The sequence below is a fragment of the Pelobates fuscus genome, chromosome 12, assembly GCF_036172605.1.
Source record: "Pelobates fuscus isolate aPelFus1 chromosome 12, aPelFus1.pri, whole genome shotgun sequence".
NCBI lineage: Eukaryota > Metazoa > Chordata > Amphibia > Anura > Pelobatidae > Pelobates > Pelobates fuscus.
In genome coordinates, this window is record NC_086328.1 from 91,038,422 (window position 1) to 91,060,882 (window position 22,461).

General features: G+C 41.5%; 1 protein-coding gene across 1 annotated transcript; it reads right to left on the minus strand.

The window, feature by feature from the left end:
* Positions 1-1,840: 1,840 nt before the first annotated feature.
* LOC134579100 (uncharacterized) lies at positions 1,841-21,987 on the minus strand. The gene is made up of 7 exons (XM_063438264.1): positions 20,826-21,987; positions 18,773-18,801; positions 18,427-18,555; positions 7,305-7,371; positions 6,378-6,491; positions 5,073-5,474; positions 1,841-3,580 (listed from the first exon to the last, which is right to left on the minus strand). The coding sequence occupies exons 1-7, from the start codon at positions 21,975-21,977 to the stop codon at positions 2,612-2,614; spliced, it is 2,862 nt and encodes a 953-aa protein (XP_063294334.1). The 5' UTR covers positions 21,978-21,987; the 3' UTR covers positions 1,841-2,611.
* Positions 21,988-22,461: the final 474 nt, after the last annotated feature.

The window sequence follows — 22,461 nt, forward strand, 5'->3', positions numbered from 1 at the left end:
GGTAATGCTCCGACCAGCCTGCTCGCGGGAGGAACACAGAGCCTCCCAGGCCCTTCCCTCCCTCTGCTGGAACTAAGTGCCAGCGGGCAAGTGAGGGAGATCTTTGATCTCCTCACCAGCCAGAGAGGACTTACAGCAAGGCTATGCATGGGCTGGCAGGGGAGATGAAAGGATCTCCCCTGCCAGCCTTGGTCCATGGCCATAGAGGCCCACTGGTCATTTTCTGCAGAACCCACCACCACCACTAGTGGGCGGTAGGGACCAGGTTGACTACCCCTGGTGTAAACGCACACCGCAGATTGGTCCGCTAGGTGCTAGAAAGAGTAGACGACATAGGCTATGCTCAGAGATTCAGTTTGTGTAAGTTTACAGTATTTTTTAAATTTAAAGCGGCAAAAACATACACTGCACCCTCTTCTTAGAAAACTACATATATATATATATATATACAAAAAAATTAAAAATCTTGATCTTGAAAAAGACCCGGCAGGCTCGAAACGACGATTGATTTTTGTACACTACAAATGAATTAATAAAGCACCAGTTTTTCTACAATACCTGTGAGTGCATCTTGATTTTTTTATTTTTTGTTTATATATTTGACGCCAGCGATTTGCACCCAGGCATGTGAGAGATAGAGATATTTTTTGTGGAGGAGAGTGCCAAGCTTTCATCTGTATATATATATATATATATATAAAATGGTTGTTACTATTTTTTTTTGGGTATTTAGGTATATATACAGAAGGGTGTATATACCAAAAAAAATGGCATAAATATATATAAGATGCCAAAATCTCAGAGTATTGCAGTATCCAATGATACCTTTTTTTATTGGACTAACATAACATTTCAAAGACAAGCTTTCAGGAGTTTTCCAATCTTGCAGTATTGCTTCAGACCTGATCCTAATACTGCAATAATCTGGTAGTTTGGCATCTTGTCTACTGGACTAATATGGCTAATCCAATCTTCACACACTCATATATATATAGAAGGGTGTATATACTAAAAAAAAAAACAACTAGCTCAACCCTGTTTAATTAGTAGCCTGTAATCTCTGACCCTACATCGTTTATTGTGTTAGCGCACTCCTACTGTTTGACCTAAACCTATGCATCAGGGAATTATTGAACCTGCTTCTTTATTCTATACAAAGCTTATTCACTTAAACAGAGTGTATTATTCGCATGTAACATTATCCTGTTCCTATTATACTTAAACTGTGAGCCTCTCGTCTACACATGTGAAATCAACTGTAGGACCTCTAATATGTTAGCATGTTACCTACCGGATCTTATGATCCTTAGCCTGTATTTCCTAACTAAGGTTTTAACGACAAAAATTTAAAAATTGAGGCACCGCAATTCAGGAAATGTCATTTAATCTTGCTGTACTGACCCTATATTGTAATTCATTTGACCGTTTCCCCCAATTTCTCTTCTGTATCCCATCTTATTTGCCTCTAATAAAAGAAAGATTGACATAAAAAAAAAAAACAAAAAACAAATAGTAACAACCATTTTAATAGTTAGAATGTCATTTAAAGTGTATATAACGTATTTAGCAAATGACATCACAATCCTGTTCTCCCCTGGCACAGTCAGGGCACAAAGTGTATTCTAGGAGGTGAAAATTATTGTTTATTTTTCTCCTTATCCCCGACCGTACTATATTTAATGACATTAAAGGGCAGATCTTATAAAAATGATTGAATCAAGATGGAGGAGCTCCACTTGGGAATTGCAGTGTGGATTTGTACATTTTATTTTATTTTCCAGACATCACGATATTTAGGAGAAAGAAGTGACTGCATAAAACAATGACAACCATACTGGTCTAAGGTTGTGTTAAGATTTTACTGTTACTTTTACATATTGTGTTATACATTATCCAATATGAATACAAATTTCTTTGCATATTGTCTTTTCTAATTTTTGATCCTAAAGGTATGTCATTAAAGGGATGGTTAGAGTAAATATAGACGTTATGGGTCAATGCGTGTATGTAAATGTAACCTTTAATTTGGAATTAACAAGATAATTTTTTTTTGAAAATAGCATGCATATTCAGATTTTGTGACTCCTTAGTCAACAAATAATTTAGTAACACTAACAATAAACCTATAGCATACAGAACACAGCTACCACGTCAACAAAATCCTTGGAATGCTCAAATGTTGCCTTTCTATTTGACGTACTAAATATCACTGACACAAAAATCCACATAGTGTTTATGGTTTACTGTCCACGGTGAGCTGACATTTTATGCTTCGTCATATAGAAGAGTGAATAAAAATCCAAACGTTTAATACATTTCAATCTGCTTATAGTAAAATTCAAGTTTCTAATAATGATCACAAAAATCTGCATAATATTTATGAACAACCTGCTCCATAGAAAGTTGTATGTATATATAGGCCCTGAACTCAACTTCAGTTGGCACGTATAATTACAAATGTCATCATATGTTGCGATAGAGGCATACCAATCTGAAGATTTCAGTGTTATAATTTTATTCTTCTTAGTTTTCTTTGGATGTTGTTGTTTTTTTTTTTGTTTTTTTTTATTACAGCTTGAAAGTTCCATATTTATTTCTGATGAGACACTCTTCAAAGTAGGGTTGAATCCAATGAAGCACTATCTCCAAATTCCTGATTTCCAACCACAGTAGTCATAAACTTGGACTTTAGTGTTAACTGTCCGTCTCTGGTTTGCCCCTCACTGTTCAGTGTCTGGAAGTGAACTGTTCTCTCTTTCCGAGGTTTCCTTTCTAAGCCTCCTTCTAACTTGTGAGTTTTAGAAAAGGTATGACTCTCCCTGCTACTTGCAATTGGTCCACTTGCTGCTGGACTTCGTATACCACTTGGTGCACAATGGGTATTGAGATGATCTGACACGTGCCCAGGTATTTGGGTACAGACAGAATTTGGTGATCTATGGCAATCTGATTTGTGATGAGCTGAGCCTTCTTGTTTTCCTGCAGGACAATACCGAGTTTCCTCTGCAGGATTTAGGAAATTACTTCCAAATCCCTTTGGAAGTGAGGACCTTTTGGATGGAAGTGGGGGTACAGTATAGTCACTTTGCTGGAGTCTATGACCTGGATCATCTTTAGGTCGAAGCATGGAATTCATCGAACTATTAGGAGAACTTATTTCAGAACTGTGTAAGTTGCCTTCATTTACTGAAGGATGGAATGGTTGTTTAGAATTTAGTTTTGGAAAGTCAAAATCCTTTGAAAATTGGAAGTCAGCTCGTGTAGTATGACTAATTGATGGAAGATCAGGAATGGATATTGCCCCTATGTTTTTGATATGGGTAAAAGGAAATTGTTCGGGGGATGAGGTCAAACCTAAAAGTGTGTCTAGTATGTTTTGAGCAGATAGGTAGTCCAAAGCAGCATCCTGAGATGGAATCTGAGCACAACTAAAATGAAGGTCATCCCCAGAGCTTTCAGAGCTACTGGGCCTGATGTGATTTTTATGGTGTGGAAGACGGTGAGTGGGAAGAAGGTTCTGGAATGGCAAAGTTGATTTTGTAGACACAGATATCCTCTTTTCTGCAGTGGTTTCAGCAGCCTAGGGAGAGAGAAAAAATAGTTATAATTTTCTAAATGAAATTCTAAATACAAGTTCCTGTTTTAGAATACAAAAACTTTAAGAGCTAGCTGTTCCTTATGAACTATTTGACTTTTTACCTGAGTTGCTTTAGACACCACTCTCCACCTCCTCTCAGGAGAACTATAACCTCCTGTGTTGGAGCTTCCATTAGATCTCCTGAGCCAAACCCTGAACCCAGTTTGACTTATTACATTGGAAAGTACCAGGACAGTCCTGCAGTGGATATGGTGTTTGGAGTGTTCCTTTAAATATCTTTCAACCCTCCCACTCAGTTGAGTGACCAGAATCTATCTCTCATGTACTTATCATATGCTGTATTTAACTACATTTGCAATACATTGCATGTGTCAACATGCATAGCTCTGCCATTTAACATAATGCATCTACAATATTAAACTCCATCTCTTTCTTCACGTGTTTGAATTAATTCCCTCTATTGTTTTATCTTCTTATACCTATGCTACATATATCTTCATTTTGTCACAAACACATTATTCCATTCATCTTCTCACATATGTCAGTCAAGCTTTAGCATTCCAGCTGTGATTGGATGCAGTCTCCATTATCCCGAGACAGTACTTTTGTCTGTGGACAATGCCAGCTGTAATTTGAGGTATCTGAAGTGATAGGACAGTAGTTCTTAAAGGGGCACTGTAGTGGTCATTCATGGTGCCAGCAAACCTTGGAGCTGTCCCCATTTCTGTGTCAAACCTTTTTTCGGTAAGTTGACGCAAACCCAAGATATCCCACAAGCAACTGTATCGTGTACTGTAGTTGCTATGTTGCATAGCATGCACCTTTAACCTTTTGTCGACAGGGGCCTTAATTACATAAATGCCATTAGGCTGACAACCAAATGAAAATGTTAATAAACACTTTATATGCAAAAATTACCTCTTTGACCTAGTCTTCAAAAAACAACTTCAAAAAGGTGATCCTTTCTTTAAGGTGCCAAATGAATGCTTGACGTTTTAGCCAAACAACGCCTTTATCAAATCTCCATTGTTAAAAGGCCTTGTTTGTCACCCATTCATCTGGCACTTTAAATAAAGGATCATCTTATTGAAGTTGGGATTTTGCTGGACTTTTTTTCCTACAATTGCTTGTGGCCATTGGCAGAGCTGCTCATTGTGCATACCAGGTGGATTTGGGTCTTCACAATTAAATTAAAAATAATTCTACAGACACTTTTTCTTCCCAGTCTCTCAGGAAGAAAGAGCTAATACAGTCACCTTTGTATTGCAGGCAGTTAAGTGAGACATGTCTATTTCAACCAAAAGTAAAATAACTTGCAGATCCAAGTTTGGGTCCTATCCATGGGATTAAGAACCACTGTGCGAGATGATGACTTTTCTTAATTCTGTATCAGTCATGCTTTCAAACCTTTCGTTCTTTTGCCCTCACAAAACTCTCTTTCTAGCCAACATTAACTGAAGCAAACCAATCTTACATCCAAGCTTCCTCCATCCTTTCTCTCATCAGAAAAACTTTCTCCCAGGTTCGGGAATCGAGGGCAGAGAAATTTGCATGTAGGAAGGAAATCTTCTAAGCTGCACTCGCTCTCAGTAGAAGTATATAATGTGTGAAGAGCAGGGAAAGATTTCTGCTTTTTAGGACTCCATGGGGTAAAAGCAGTGGGCCGTGGTAGTACGGATGCTTTATCCATATTGTTTGTTGTAGTATACGTTGAATCACCACCTTCAGTATCTGGGAAATGAGTTTCGGCAGAGATGCCAGTTGATGTATTGGGGTCCTTCAAGCCTTCAGTCTGGCTGCTAACATCAAGTGGTAGAGGCGAAGCCTTCACAGACTCCAACATATCTGGTGGAAGATGGTGAAGCAAGGAGGATACCTGGAAAATAGCAAGCAACAGTTTCTCTAACTCTTATCTAATTTCTTCTTTCTCTTAATTCACCTCTTTCTGTAAGATGCCAAAACATACTCTTTATTATGGTTTTTAGACGAACATTGGAATTGCGGATATTTCCGTATCCAAGTTCTCAACATATTATACTTTATTAATGGTTTTGTCCATTTTTCCTTAGTAAGTTGCACCATGAAAAGTGTTTGTTTTAAGTATTTTTCAATCAAAAATGTAGCAAACACCGGGAGAGATGTTTTATATGCCATATATTTACACTTTCATTTTATTGTGGACTATGTTTATTTTATGATAAGAAAATTAAAAATAAGGGACCTGCCAACTGTAAATACTGTTGATTTAGCTAGGCCAGTAAAATTACACAAAGTCTCTATGAATACAATAAGAAGCATCACTGGTCTGCCTTCCTAAGGTGTAACATAAAAAAGAAAATCATCAAAAAAAAAGGGATGCAATAACAACAAGGAGATTGTAGTTTATAAACCCAGACTCCCACCTCTTGTTTTCAGATTTGACATTAAAATGATGGGATCTCAGTTATCTGGCAAAGTTCTGTATGGGTTCAAATGGTTCCACGTCACTATCTAAGTTGGCTATAAAAAAAACCAAAAAACGCACATATAGTGTCTCATGATAGTTTCATTATTTCGAAACAGCTATCCAGCTTGCCACTCCATAATATTCAGGCAGTGTTTAATGGAACTAGATAATTAAATCCTAACCTGATTTTTAATTGTCTACACAATATATACAAAGTAAATTGTCCCAACACAAGCTAGAATCCGTTTTGGGTTTTGGGTGAGAAACAGGATTAAAGGGAGGACATCTCGAAAAACCAAAAGAGGTTCTGAGGGGATATTATGTGGATCTTACGTTGAGTTTCTCTAGGGCGCAGATAGTGCTTTGGGCCCGTACTAGATGGTCAAGGAGCTCTGTGATCTTCTTGTTCAGACAATCCTTGTCGGTCTCCGATTTCTCATTTTGAGTCTAAGTAGACATGAAGAAACATAGGAAATGGAGCAAAGAAAGATAAGTATGTGTTTATCTTTCGGCTAATAAAAATCAGAAAGTGTTTTGTACTTTGTACAGATAAGAATGACATAAAACGTTATAAAAACTAAGGCTCAATGTAGTGTTAGATAATTCCTTTTAGGGGGTGAGAATATGTAAAAAGATGCAGCATTGCACGGTTACCTATGAGCAGATATTAAACAACAGTTATTGTGTATACTTGTAACTAGGGTTCATATAAAGTAGAAAAAAAGACTATGAGGGTAAAGGTCAGACATATTTCATTAGAAAAAAAAAAAAAAGATCTGCAGCGTAGGAGAGGAAGGTGATTTTATACGAAATGTCATGTTGGTTTTCAGGAGTTGGCAATTAGAGATGTCCCGAACAGTTCGCCGGGAACTGTTCGCCGGCGAACATAGTTTGTTCGCGGTCGCTGCGGCAGGCAAACATATGCGATGCTCGGTCCGCCCCCTATTCGTCATCATTGAGTAAACTTTGACCCTGTACCTCACAGTCAGCAGACACATTCCAGCCAATCAGCAGCAGACCCTCCCTCCCAGAACCTCCCACCTTCATTACGAATAGGGGGCGGACTGAACATCGCATATGTTCGCCCGCCGCGGCAACCGCGAACAAGCTATGTTCGCCGGCGAACTGTTCGGGACATCTCTAGTTGGCATAGATGCATATGATGATATATAAAATATAGCACAAACTCAAAAAGGATCAGACTAACTACAAGATAAGTTACTTCAGCTCAAATATGGTTATATTGATGCAAAAACTTACATCAGGATGACATTTACTCTCTTGTTGTCCGTAAATCGATTTGCTACCAGGAAAGCTTTCCTTAGTCCTGGGGGAGAGAATCACAGGAATTGACAAATTAAATATGACAAGTCATGCGGTCGCTTTGCTGCTGAAAGAGGAAATGTCACTACCCAGAATTTTGAATATTATTGAACATATTTCTTAATTCAGGGGTATTCAAATAGAATCCAAATATATAGAATCTCTAATCTGGAAATAAAACAAACTTAAGTGTGTATATGGTAGAGCCCACTGGTTGGCTCAGAATAATGTGACTTGGTAATTGTTAGCTCTATTTAGTAAATTCTGCACTATCATATATTGTCTCTCTCTCTAATTCTAAGACTGAAACCATCTGCCTGGCTGGAAGACAACCCTTGTATTGGATTCATCACTGTTACTGAGAGCCCAGAATTGTCTCTTTTCTGTGAGTGTGGCATTTGCAGTCAATATTTTTTGTCAAATTATTGTGACTCTTACACTATGTTTTGTTTTGTTTCCATTTTATATATTTAGAGTTCTATGTGAATACATATGGAATAAAGAAAGCACCTGTCTCATAAGACATTGTACCGTATTATTTAAGTATTTTTAAAATATTTTTGGAGGCACAAATTATTTTGTGTATGTCGATTGTGATTGGTGGTTTGAAATATTTCATTTTGGTTTTCTCTTTTTGCGTTGGTACACTTCTATCTATTTTTTTTTTATAATTCTTTATTTTTATTGATGCATTGAGAAAGATACAATCATACAATCGATCTCTGTTTACATTAGTTCTCAGAAGTCGTTCTGTTGTTACAATATCACAAGTATTATACTGTTAGCTTTCCAGAGAATACAGTAATTGCAGAAATTCAATATATTGACTGTTGTGCATCAGTTTCCTGTCTTAACGGGTAGGGGGGAACTTGGTGGTTGCGTCGAGGGGTCTGGTCGGTTGAGGGAGGGGGTGGGGTAATGTTAGAGTCTGAGGTCTCCTGGTGTGTTGGGAGTCTGTCTGTTCGGTCTGATTGTGGGTTGTTTTCTAGGTGTTCTTTGGATTTGTGGGGGCGTCTAGTCAATAGTCGTAGTCCGTCGTGGGTTCTAGGTCTGTGCTGTTGCGGTCCTCGTTGCATTGTGTTTGCTTGCTGGTGGCTGCCGACCGTGAGGCCTTTGACATTGGTATTGGGAGTTCTGGTATATGGGTAGGGTGGGGGGCAGGGGTGGGGGTGGAGGTAGGCGGGGGGCACAGAGGGGGTTAGAGAGAGAGAGAGAAGAGAGAGGAGGAGAAAAAAAAACAAAAAAAAACACAAGGGGGGGGGGGGGGGGGGGGGTGTTCCCCAGTCGGGGGTCGATGGTGTTTGGTGTTTGTCTCCTGGTGTGGTGCGCCTGTTGTTGAGTGAGTGGGGTTTCGCCCTATTATGCAGGGATTGGAAATTCGTCGAACCATGGGTCCCATATTTTATGGAATTGTGTTGTCGTATCATGTACCATCGCGGACAGTTCGTCCATTTTTATTGCATCTGTAATTTTCCTCTTGATGGTCTCCATGGTCGGTATGTCTGGGCTGCCCCATTTTTCTGCTATTGCCCGTCTGGTTGCTAGGGCTATCTTAGCTACTAGCTTATTCTGTGCTCTGGGAATGTCTGCGTGTGGTTTGAATAGTAGCCATATCCATGGGTTGAGTGGGATATCTGTGTGTAGGATGTCGGAGACCAGGGCTGCGATCTGTTGCCAGATCCGTGTTATGGGGGTGCACTCCCACCATAGGTGGAGGTAAGTCCCCTTGTTGCCGCAGCCTTTCCAGCATGCATCTGATTCCAATCTGCCCATCTGTTTGAGTCTCAGGGGGGTGAGGTACCATCTCATTAGTGTTTTGTATGCCTGTTCTTTGTGGGTGACGCATATAGAGATTGTGGCTGTGGCCTCCCAGATATCTACCCAGTCTGATGGGTCCTCTGCTGGTCCTAGGTCCCTCTCCCAAGCCGACACGTAGGATAGGGTGCCCTCTTTTATGTTCTGGATAATGTGGGAATAAAGCGTGGAGATTTGGCCCCTCTGGATTGGTGCATGCATGCATTGTTTCTCAAAGGGGGTTAGTGTGGAGTTGCTTGCTTGTTTGATTGCCGGTGAGTCAAGAAAGCTTCTGATTTGGATATATCTAAAGTGGTCGTAAGTTCTGAAGGGTGTTGTTTGTGGTAGGTCCGTGAACGGTATCAAGTGGTTACCGTTGAAGAAGCGGTAAATGCGTGTGAGGTTGTTATCCTCATATCGTGAGAAGTCTCTGGGTGTCATCCCTGGCGGGAATTGTGTGTTACGGAGCAATGGAGTTAGTGGGGATAATGGGTTTATAAGGCCACTTTTGTGTACTACCTTATCCCAAACTTTGATGGTGTTAGTTACAGCTGGGGTCGTCCTGGGCATGGGTGGTCTGGCCTCCTTTGGTAGCCAAATATATAGGGAGGGGAAGTCGCTCCCGAACGTGTCGTGTTCCAGGTCTACCCATCGTTTGACCCCGTGTGGGGCGTGCAGGTTTTGGGCTTGCGCGATTTGTGCTGCCTGATAATAATTGGTGAGGTGTGGTAGGCCCAGTCCCCCTGCTCTGTTGGGGACGTACAGGGTTTGCCTCTTTATCCGTGTGCGCCTGTTGGACCATATGAACTGATCGATAGAGGTCTGTAGCTTTTTGAAGTCCGGTACCGAGATGGGGATTGGCAGCGCTTGAAATAGGTATAATAGTCTGGGCAGGATATTCATTTTGACCGAGGCCAGCCTGCCCAGCCATGAAATCTGCATATTTTGCCATGTTTGTATGTCTCGGGTGAGTTTGTGTATGGTCGGCGTGTAGTTAAGTGTGTAGCATTGTGTTAAATCCGCCGGTAAGTTGACTCCCAGGTATTGTATTTGGATGGTGTCTAGCCTGAAGGGGTACTGTCGTTGGAGCGTTTCTAGTGTGTGGGCGTCTATGTGTAGGGGTAGAGCTTTTTTTTTTCGATGTTGAGTTTGTACCCAGATATGTGGGTATAGTCTTCTAAGGCCTGTAGGAGCGGGGGTAGGGAGTCGGTTGGTTCCGTGATTGTTATAAGCAGGTCGTCTGCGTACGCTGCTGTTTTGTATTCTTCTTCTCTGATTTTAAGGCCTTTTATGTCTGGGTTGTGTCTCAGGTTTTGGAGAAGCGGTTCTAGGGATAGGGCGAATAGGATTGGGGATAGGGGACAGCCTTGGCGCGGCACGCCAAGGCTGTGCCATTATGTATCGTGAAAGCCGGGGGTTGTGTAAGTGGCAGTAAGAGGTTAGCCTGTGGTGTAGCGTATAGGATTTTTAGTGCACCTATGAAGCCCGCGGGGAAGCTAAATTTTTCGAGTGTGGCGAACAGGTAGGGCCAGAGCACAGGGCTGCCATCAGAAATTTTGGGGCCCCTGACAAAGCACAAGGTCTGGGCCCCCCCCCCGCCCCCTCCCTCCCGGGCCCGCCCACGCCCTACCTAGTCCGCTGACAATGATGCGGGACTGAATGTGGTGTGTATAGTGGAAGTGAATTAGAATGTGTGTAATGGATGTAGTGTTTGTGTGTATTAGATACTGTTTGTGCAGTGAATGCAGAGTGTGTTTGTGTAGCGGATGCAGTGTGTATAGTGAACACAGAGTATGTTTGAGTAGTGGATGTAGTGTGTGTACAGTGATGTAGTGTGTGTTTGTGTAGTGGATGTAGTGTTTGTATGTACTAGATGAAATGTGTTTAGTGGATGCAGTGTCTGTAGTGGATGTAGTGTGTGTATTAGACGCAGTGTCTGTGTATAGTGAATGCAGAGTGTTTCAATTTGTGGTGGATGTAGTGTGTGTACTGTGAATACAGGATGTTTGTGTAGTGGATGCTGTGTGTACAGTTAATGCAGAGTTTGTGTCAGTATAGTGAATCCAGAGTGTGTGCATAGTTTAGTGAATGCAGAGTGTGTGTTAGTGTGTAATGAATGCAGAGTGTGTGTTAGTGTGTAGTGAACGCAGAGTGTGTCAGTGTAATGAATGTAGTGTGTGTTAGTGCAGTGAATGCAGAGTGTGTGTAAATGTGTAGTGAATGCAGAGTGTGTGTAAATGTGTAGTGAATGCAGAGTGTGTGTAAATGTGTAGTGAATGCAGAGTGTGTGTAAATGTGTAGTGAATGCAGAGTGTGTGTAAATGTGTAGTGAATGCAGAGAGTGTGTTAGTGTGTAGCGGATGCAGAGTGTGTGTTAGTGTAGTGAATGCAGTGTGTTAATGTGTAGTGAATGCAGAGGGTGTGTTAGTGTGTAGCGGATGCAGAGTGTGTGTTAGTGTAGTGAATGCAGAGTGTTAATGTGTAGTGAATGCAGAGAGTGTTTGAGTAGTGGATGTAGTGTGTGTACAGTGATGTAGTGTGTGTTTGTGTAGTGGATGTAGTGTTTGTATGTACTAGATGAAATGTGTTTAGTGGATGCAGTGTCTGTAGTGGATGTAGTGTGTGTATTAGACACAGTGTCTGTGTATAGTGAATGCAGAGTGTTTCAATTTGTGGTGGATGTAGTGTGTGTACTGTGAATACAGGATGTTTGTGTAGCGGATGCTGTGTGTACAGTTGATGCAGAGTGTATGTTAGTGTAGTGAATGCAGAGTGTGTGTCAGTATAGTGAATCCAGAGTGTGTGCATAGTTTAGTGAATGCAGAGTGTGTGTTAGTGTGTAATAAATGCAGAGTGTGTGTTAGTGTGTAATAAATGCAGAGTGTGTGTTAGGGTGTAGTGAATGCAGAGTGTGTCAGTGTAATGAATGTAGTGTGTGTAAATTTGTAGTGAATGCAGAGTGTATGTTAATGTGTAGTGAATGCAGAGAGTGTGTTAGTGTAGTGAATGCAGAGAGTGTGTTAATGTGTAGTGAATGCAGAGAGTGTGTTAGTGTGTAGTGGATGCAGAGTGTGTGTTAGTGTAGTGAATGCAGAGTGTTAATGTGTAGTGAATGCAGAGTGTGTGTTAGTGTGTAGTGGATGCAGAGTGTGTGTTAGTGTAGTGAATGCAGAGTGTTAATGTGTAGTGAATGCAGAGAGTGTGTTAGTGTGTAGCGGATGCAGAGTGTGTGTTAGTGTAGTGAATGCAGAGTGTGTTAATGTGTAGCGAATGCAGAGTGTGTGTCAGTATAGTGTATGCAGTGTGTGTGTTGTGTTAATGTATGCAGTGTGTGTGTTAGTGTATGCAGTGTGTGTGTTGTATTAGTGTATGCAGTGTGTGTTGTGTCAGTGTATGCAGTGTGTGTTGTGTTGGTGTATGCAGAGTGTGTTAGTGTATGCAGTGTGTGTTGTGTTAATATATGCAGTGTCTGTGTGTTGTGTCAGTGTATGCAGAGTGTGTTGTGTTGGTGTATGCAGTGTGTGTGTTGTGTCAGTGTATGTAGTGTGTGTGTTGTGTTAGTGTGTGTGTTGTGTCAGTATGTAGTGTGTGTGTTGTGTTAGTGTATACAGTGTGTGTGTGTGTGTGTGTGTGTGTGTTGTGTCAGTGTATGCAGTGTGTGTGTTGTGTTAGTGTGTGTGTGTGTGTGTTGTGGCAGTGTATGCAGTGTGTGTGTTGTGTCAGTGTATGTAGTGTGTGTGTTGTGTCAGTGTATGTAGTGTGTGTGTTGTGTCAGTGTATGTAGTGTGTGTGTGTTGTGTCAGTGTATGCAGTGTGTGTGTTGTGTCAGTGTATGCAGTGTGTGTGTTGTGTCAGTGTATGTAGTGTGTGTGTTGTGTCAGTGTATGCAGTGTGTGTGTTGTGTCAGTGTATGTAGTGTGTGTGTTGTGTTAGTGTATGTAGTGTGTGTGTTGTGTTAGTGTATGTAGTGTGTGTGTGTTGTGTCAGTGTATGTAGTGTGTGTGTGTTGTGTCAGTGTATGCAGTGTGTGTGTTGTGTCAGTGTATGTAGTGTGTGTTGTGTCAGTGTATGCAGTGTGTGTGTTGTGTCAGTGAATGTAGTGTGTGTGTGTTGTGTCAGTGAATGTAGTGTGTGTGTGTTGTGTAAGTGTATGTAGTGTGTGTGTGTGTAAATGTGCAATCTGGGGGGAGGGGGAGAGGGAGGAAGGGGCATTTTAACATATTTAAAAAAAATAAATTACATTTAATTAAATAGTTTCTCCCCCCTCCCTGCTTACCTTTGTCCAGGGAGGGGGGAGATTCCATCCCTGGTGGTCCGGTGGCATGGTGGGGCCCCCTGGGTTCCCTGTTACCGCAGAGGGGGCCCAGGCAGCACACAGCTTCTTCTCTTCTCTCCTCCAACAAATCTCGCGAGACCCGCGGAGCGTTGCCATGGCAACCGGGTCTCGCGAGATTTATTCGCAGAGAGGAGAAGAGAAGAGGCTGTGTGCTGCCTGGGCCCCCTCTTCGGTAACAGGGAAGCCGGGGCGGGGGCCCGCGCCTGCACACATAGATAGCGATATCCGCTATCTATGTGTGCAGGGAGGGAAAGTGGGGCCCGGGACTGCCAGAGCAGTCCGGGCCCCCCAGGGCCGCCGGGCCCGTGACAACCGTCATGGTTGTCACCCCCTGATGGCGGCCCTGCCAGAGCAGTCTGTCGAAAGCCTTTTCGGCGTCAAGGGAAAGTATGAGGGTTGGGATGCGTCTTGTTTGTGCAGGCCAAATGAGGTCGAATGTTCTCCGGGTGTTGTCGCTTGCCTGTCTTGTGGGGATGAAGCCCACCTGGTCGGGGTGGATGAGTCGGGGAAGGTGGGGGCAGATCCGGCTATCTATTTTTAATACCACGTTTACTTATCTCTATATTTAACGAATATGTATTTGTGAGTTGTGAAAAATTAAATTCAATTTAGAACGTGAACAGCGGAATGGCTGGTAAATGTACAGATTGGTTGGTTAATAATACACGTACTTACGATTGATTGCTCACAAGTTTTAAGAAGTTGCCATTGGGAAAAACGTGTACCTTACCTGCATTCATACTGACATATCTAGAAACCAAAGCATTATGGGAAATATTGTGGGGCAAGGAACAAGCATGCAAGGAACATCTATGTGACTCTAGGGCTTATTGATTATACTAGAATTGTAGCAAAGAGAAAACTGGATTTCTAAATTTGGGCTAAAACCAAGCTGTGTATCAGCTGTAGTTGAGTTTGTGATTTTCTTTCCCAAATTAGTTTTTTTAACCTACATTTTGCAGTTGGATTTTAAACTTAATATATTTGATCATGGATTCATAAGCCATCCATTATCAAATATATTAAATTTAGTGCAGCGGGGCCTGACTAGCATGGAGGACAGACGTGCTATAGCAGAGCTCCTCAGCAAACAAGGGGTTTAATGCAGCCACACAAAGCCAGCAAATGGAATCCAAAATCGACCTACCTGACCCACGAGGGGGCTGGGAATCGATATTATGGTCTGAGACCCACTTGGAGCCCGCTGGCTGCATTCCTCACAGCATTGGGCCTGGTGCGCGCCAGCTGGGGGAGGAGGCCGATCTCCCGGTCCGGCACCGCATGGGAAAATTCATGTGAAATTCATACATACTACACTGTTGTAGCATTTGTCAATGTTTTTGTACTTACTTGCGCAACAAAAATAAAGAATTATACGGGGGCGGGGCCTTACCGTTGAGCTGAGCGGACGCAAGGTAGAGCTGCTCCTGCTCCTGCTCCTGGAGGCCAATTTTACCTGAAATAACGTCCAACGAACCCCAAGTGCACTATAGGGGTCACCAACGGAGCGGTCACAACGAGATCAACAAGCCGATACCAAATATGCAGCATACCCCGTGAAATAAACCGAAACATGGCTCGCGGCCTACTAGCATGATAGGCGCGAGGGAGACGGCTGCTCCACCGCCGCCATCACTGGCAGAAACTTCGAACAATGGCCTCTGTTCCCCCCTCACTGGACCATCCGACACTAAACATGAGTTGGAAACCCTGAAGTGGCTGGACAAAATATTCAAGGCCTTTTGGAGGAAACTCGAGGAACGACAGGCCGCTGCTCGCGACCCGGCTGTAAACTTACCACTGGTATTGCCGTCCCACGCTTACCTCAGAAAAGCTCCTCACCAAACGAAGTGTGCAAGAAAATGGCGGCGCGGCAGGCGCCACTTCCCGCCGACAAGCAAAACAACGCGACTGCAACGGCTGTGTGTGAGAGACACAACCTGCCCTCCCCAAGCCACAGACCAACTCAGGATACACGATGGTCCCATCCAGATCACTCACCAGTATCCCATCAAATATGTGAGCAGACGAGCCCGACATGAAATTGGGGATTAGAGGTAGCAGAGCCCCATGCTGGGATGCAGGTAGCGGCTGTGAAACTGGAGGGTATAGGCGGAGCGAGGGGGCTTCCCTACACTTATACCACCTCTGCTGATGTTGGGGATCGGCTGACCGGACACCCCAAACCTATAACCGGAGCTCCCTATTATCCATAGGAGATACAGAGCAACGAGCCATACCTGATAAAAGACCCTTAATTCATTGTTGAGAAAGGATATATTATGTTTTGTTTCTGCTCATTTACTTATAATTTTACTTAGCTCCCTTGCCAAACATTGCTGAATGGGTGATTTGACCTAGCATGTTGTGCAGTTCTTATCCCGTAGTACAGAATCTAGTGGTATAACTGGCTTGCATTACTGATCGAAGGCAGCGTGTTACAACTCACTATTGGCGCATGTAACTCCCATTATTACATTAAGCTACATACCAGGCTCAACGATGCTTTCACCTTTACGATTTACTGTGCCTTAACCCCCAAGCCTAGCTAGTCTCTCTGACTTAATGTAAACATGTTCTCCAGCATAGACATTCATTTGATTTTACACTCACCTAGCGTAGCACATTTAAGACTAAATTAAATGCATAACCATGTATAGTCAGATACTGGGATTGGAAGGTGTAGCTCAGTTCCGTAATGTATTGTCCTAGCCTGACCGTTACTCTCATTGTGACTACTAGGTGAAGCCTATCTGTGAGCCAAGCAACTGTTAACCTTTGTTTTTATAAAACCTAAGACATAATCCTGCTTACTAATCTGTTTAAAAAAAAAAGAGTGCAATGTTTTTCTATTATGCCATGTGATTAAGTGTAAATACAAACCTGGTTGCACCAGTGTGGCAGTGCAAATCCACATGTTTAACCTCTGCACGAACAAAATAAAGAATGTAAAAAAAAAATGAAGAATTATAAAAAAAAAAAATATATATTAAATTTAAAATCCAACTGCAAAATTTAGGTTAAAAAAACTAATTTGGAAAGGAAAATCACAAACTCAACTACAGCTGAAACACAGCTCGGTGTTAGCCAAAATTTAGAAACGTCTTTTGTATCTCAGGCATTTTTTTTTTTTAATATCTGCAAATCTGTACATTTATTGGGCTGTTGGATAACAATGTATACACGGAGCTATTTGCCACAATTACTTTATCATGTTCTGCTGGACAAAATACCCTTTAGCCAATTAAGAGTTTTCTGTACCTCAATGTCATCCTACAAAAAAGTCCCATCTAACCCATTAAACACGTCACTGTAATTAGGTCACTTTGCTCTGAAATCTCCCTATCTGCTCACGCTCAATACTACTTTTTTAAAATCCGTTTCCTGATAGGTTATTGATCCATTTTCTACAGTGTGTTACACCTTATTCTAGTCATGGAGTCATCTATAAAACAATGATACTATTTTACACTGCAGTTCAAGCAGTTTGGTATATATGAATCATTAGGAAGGAGACCAGGCATTACTTCAGTTGTTGTGTTTTTGTCAAACCGGGAGTGTAAAAACTTTATGGTTATGGTATGGTATGGTTATGGTATTTATTTTTTGATGATTAAAGGGGCACTTTAAGCACCAGACCTACTCCACTGTAATGCAGTGGTCTTGGAGCCTAGATGTTCTGATAAACAGCAATATTTATATTATACAGTCAGTGTGCCTCTAATGGCTCTAATTGCTTTCTGATCGAGGCACTTCCTAGTAAAGACTTTAAAAATGTTAACACTTTAAAGTGTTACTCTAACAACCATGACCACGTCTGCTTTAAACGGGGTTATTGTGGCACAAGTCTGCATGTGCTGCGTGTCTGCTTTAAATGCTGCACAAGCAGATACATCTTCAGCTAATTATACCCCTTGGACTTAGTTCCGGGCTGCCTAATGTTAATCCTGTGCAAAAATTATGCCTGTCATTGTCGTTGTCAGTGCATACTGGAAACGGGCATAATGAGCTTCTCCCTTGTAGCGGCATTGCCTTGCATGCATTATGAACTTGTGAAACAGTCCAATCCAATGCTTCTCTATGAGAAGCATTGGATTGCAGCTCACAAGGCCCTTGGTGACGTCATGGAAGACAGTTCTGGGAGCTTAGCCCGGCACTGGATTCCAGGTATGTAAAAACCTTTTTGTTTGCAGGTTTTATTGCAAAATTTAATTGGTGACCCAATGAGTAGTGCCAAATAGGGCATTATATGTATCCTTTTAAATTCAGTGTCATGACAACGAAGAACGCAATTGATAATCACCAAAGACAAGCATTATAACGCTGGAGGAGAACCCTATTGGTACAGCTGGGCAATTACCGTGCATGCACAGAAGGGCCCTTAATGTACCTCTATGGAGAAGCATTTGACTGACTCAAGAGCATCCATCCAGATAATCTCAGAAGAAGAGAAAGCAGCAAGCATGGCAAAACCAGGATGCTACTGGATGAAAAGTGAGTTTAATGTTATTATTTTACCTTGTAAACGAAAAAAATAATAATATTAAACTCTATTTAAAGGCACCAGGAATATATGTATAATGTTAGAGTGTTCATGTAATAATTTATTTGCTGAGGAATCTTTAGGAGCAGAAATATCCAAAATGCATCTGTGAGTTTCCAAAATGAAGGGGAAATAGCCAAACAGAATTTCCAATATTAGAGGGAACAGAAAACAAAGTTGACTTGGAGAATTATTCCAATTCAACTACACTGGTCTAAAAATTGAAATTCAGTTTGAAATTACTTTGAATTCCCGACAAGTCACATATTAGTCAATAGCCACAATATTTTCACGATCGCACATTGTTCCATTGGTTAACTGACCCTGTCTAACACGTTCCCTTACCTCTTTAAGTACATTGCTATTAATTAGACCAAGCTTCTTACCTTCTGGAACTGTCTGGGACATTATCATTGTTCACTGAAGGCAACGCTGTGACATTTTCCCCCATGTCTCGCCACCACTCTGGAGGGGGTATGATTGATGCTTGGGAAGTCATTTCATTGGACAACTCACTAATAAAAATCCAGGAAGAGAGATATAGAGAAGAATACAGAATTATATGTGTCAAATTTATACCAACACCTGGTGAGGGATGTTTGCAGAGATAGGTGAAGAGGTAAAAAGAAAAGCGACAAATAGACCATCACTAACCCACCTGGAACAATGTAATGGAAGGCATAGAAATGATTGTAAATAAATGATCATAGTATGATTCATAGGATAACTCACCAGTTTGGGGATTTATCAACATAGGAATCCTGAGGGGAAAAATAAAAAAGCAAGTTAATAGACACAGATACACAGCCTTTCCACACTCACTCTGTCATGGTCACCGTGCCAGAGTTAAACCGCTACTTTCACCCTGCCACCGATATACTTCTACAGTCATCCTGTCACAGGCACCCCCTGATAGACATTCATAGACACATAGAAACATAGAATATGCCCATCTAGTCTGCCCAATTTTCTAAATACTCTCATTAGTCCCTGACCTTATCTTATAGGTATGCCTATCCCACGCATGCTTAAACTCCTTTACTGTGTTAACCTCTACCACTTCAGCTGGAAGGCTATTCCATGCACCCACTACCCTCTCAGTAAAGTAATACTTCCTGATATTATTTTTAAACCTTTGTCCCTCTAATTTAAGACTATGTCCTCTTGTTGTGGTAGTTTTTCTTCTTTTAAATATAGTCTCCTCCTTTACTGTGTTGATCCCCTTTATGTATTTATATGTTTCTATTATATCCACCCTATCTCGTCTTTCCTCCAAGCTATACATGTTAAGATCTTTTAACCTTCCCTTATAAGTTTTATCCTGTAATCCATGAACCAGTTTAGTAGCCCTTCCCTGAACTCTCTCTAAAGTATCAATATCCTTCTGGAGATACGGTCTCCAGTACTGCGTACAATACTCCAAGTGAGGTCTCACCAGTGTTCTGGAGATACGATCTCCAGTACTGTGTACAATACTCCAAGTGAGGTCTCGCCACTTCCCTCTTTCTACTGCTAATACCTCTCCCTATACAACCAAGCATTCTGCTAGCATTTTCTGCTGCTCTATTACAATGACTGCCTACCTTTAAGTCATCTGAAATAATCACCCCTAAATCCCTTTCCTCAGATGTTGAGGTTAGGACTCTATCAAATATTCTATACTCTGCCCTTGGGTTTTTACGTCCAAGATGCATTATCTTGCACTTATCCACATTAAATGTCAGTTGCCACAACTCTGACCATTTTTCTAGTTTACCTAAATCATTTGCCATTTGACTTATCCCTCCTTGAATATCAACCCTGTTGCATATCTTAGTATCATCAGCAAAAAGACATACCTTAGCATCAAGACTTTAATATCACTTATAAAAATATGAAAGAGAATGGGTCCAAGTACAGATCCCTGAGGTACCCCATTGGTAACAAGAACATGCTTCGAATATACTCCATTGACTACAACCCTCTGTTGCCTGTCACTCAGCCACTGCCTTACCCATTCAACAACATTGGAATCCAAACTTAAAGATTGCAATTTATAGATAAGCCTTCTATGTGCAACAGTGTCAAAAGCCTTACTGAAATCTAGGTAAGCAATGTCTACTGCACCACCCTGATCTATTATTTTAGTTACCCAATCAAAAAAATCAATGAGATTAGTTAGGCATAATCTCTCTGAAGTAAACCCATGTTGTCTCTGATCTTGAAATCCATGTGATTTTAGATGTTCAACAATCCTATCCTTTAACCTGGTTTCCATTACTTTACCCACTACTGAAGTAAGGCTAACTGGCCTATAGTTGCCTGACTCCTCCCCCTACTACCTTTCTTGTGAATGGGCAAAACATTTGCTAACTTCCAACCAATCTTCTGGGACTACTCCTGTTAACAATGATTGGTTAAATAAATCCGTTAATGTTTTTGGTGTACTAGCTCACTCACTCAGTCACTCTATATGCACAAACACTCACCCCCCCTGTAGACAGTCATCCAACATAGTCATCTATGTACATCCACGATTTTCACTTACAGGCACAGTCACCCGACCCAAACACGCAACACAGCTTTGCCAAAAACACAACACACAGCAAGGTTTCAGGCACTAAATTAATTCTGTTTGACTATTGAATTGACTATTGAATTGGCCAGAACACTGCTGAGGAATGATAATGACAAAAACAAATTTATGATGCACTTTCTACACTTGAAGCATGTCTATGTGGAAGTGCAGTGTTGAGGGAAGTGACGTCCCTGACAGTGCGTATATCCTATGGTGTGTTTAGCTTACCCATCCTTGTATTATTACTTTTCCAGTTGCACAATCTTCATTACGCTCCCTTTCCATCTGGTCAAATCTACTTTTGCTCTTTACTTCCCTGCCCTGTAAACCTCTGTGTGAGTCGCAGACTTTACTTTTTCTTGGTGGTGATTTTGAGGCAGATGGGGCAGGACTTCGGTCCACCCTAACTCTATTCCAGGCTGTGGATGAGGCAGAGTCAGGACTAGTACTCATTTCCCTGCTTCTTCGTGACCTAGGTGTGTCCACACCAACCTTTGGTCTAGTTGAAGTCTCTACTTTTCCCTTTCCTTTCCTCCTTGACTCTTGATGCTCTGTAGCAGCAGTATGCTGGCTTATTTTCCCTCTGGATCCAGAGCTGTCTGTGCTCGAGTTCTTCCATGGCTCTCGTGCACCAGCAGCTTTCCCTTCCTTTACCCCCAAGGAATTAAGGTTTGATGGACTCAATACCTGTATTGTTATTTCATCAAGGAATCGAGAGAACCGTTTCTTCTGCTCAATAACCTTAGTTTTCTCTTTTCCTTGTTTTTTCCCTGTTTCTTTTTGTGCCAGAGTTTCCATAGATTTGGCTCGTCGACCCCCATCTTTTAAGATTTTTTTATCTTCTCTTACCCGGTTATCAGTAGGCTCCAAATGTTTTACATGTTCCGAATGACTCTTCTTTTTCAAAGACCCAACTCTGTTGAGTCTTGTAGAAGACGTGCCTTTATTATCTCTTTCAAGTGCCTTCAAATCTAGAGAAGCTTTTTGTTTCACATCCAAATCCCTCTTTTCATAATCATTTTTCCTCATTCTGCCTACAGTGAGATCGTTGCAAGAGCGGGAATGGGGAGCACGAGAATGGTACCCTGAAAATCTTGCTTGGCCCTCAAAGTTTGATTCTGATGACCATTGTGATGAAGACGATGAAGGTGAGGAAGAGGAGAAAGATTCTACATTGTATGGATCTTGCATTCCATTCCAGCTTGATCTTTCTTTTCTTTCCTCTTTGGCTAATCTACAAGAAGCAGAGTGGGGCAAAGGAGTGAAGAACTTCTCCATAACCTCTAGCTTTCCAGCTGCTACTTCCAAGCTACCTTGATCCTCCCAAGAAGTCTTTGTTTCTGACAGTCGGATTATTCTGGATTCTCTTTGTGTGTTCATTATCTCAGAATGTCCTCTGATTTCACTGTGCCATCAACAACAAAAAATATCCAGAAATATTCCTCCTCCAGTTGGAAGGTTTTTTTTTCAGTTGAGGGAATACAACACCATTGACGTAGAGAATGAGATCAGGACAATTGGATCGAATATATACCCTGATACAGATTGAAAACTATTGACTGGTTCAGTTAATAAAGCTCAGGGCAGAGCTAATCCAAAAAAGAAATCCATTATACTATACACAACAGACAGGAAATGCAACTGGCCACGAATATCCTGTGTGACATTTAATCAATCCTCCAACAAAGCATAAACTTGTTCACAGTCTGGTTATGTAATGCCTCAAACGTGCTCTATATGATTGAACTTCCAGTCATACTTTCTTTGTATAATGTAGGCCCTTATATAAACTATCTAGTCCTGGGGTAGTCAATCTTTTTATTTTTTTGTAAATATCTTTTTATTAAACTTTTCATTTTTGTTG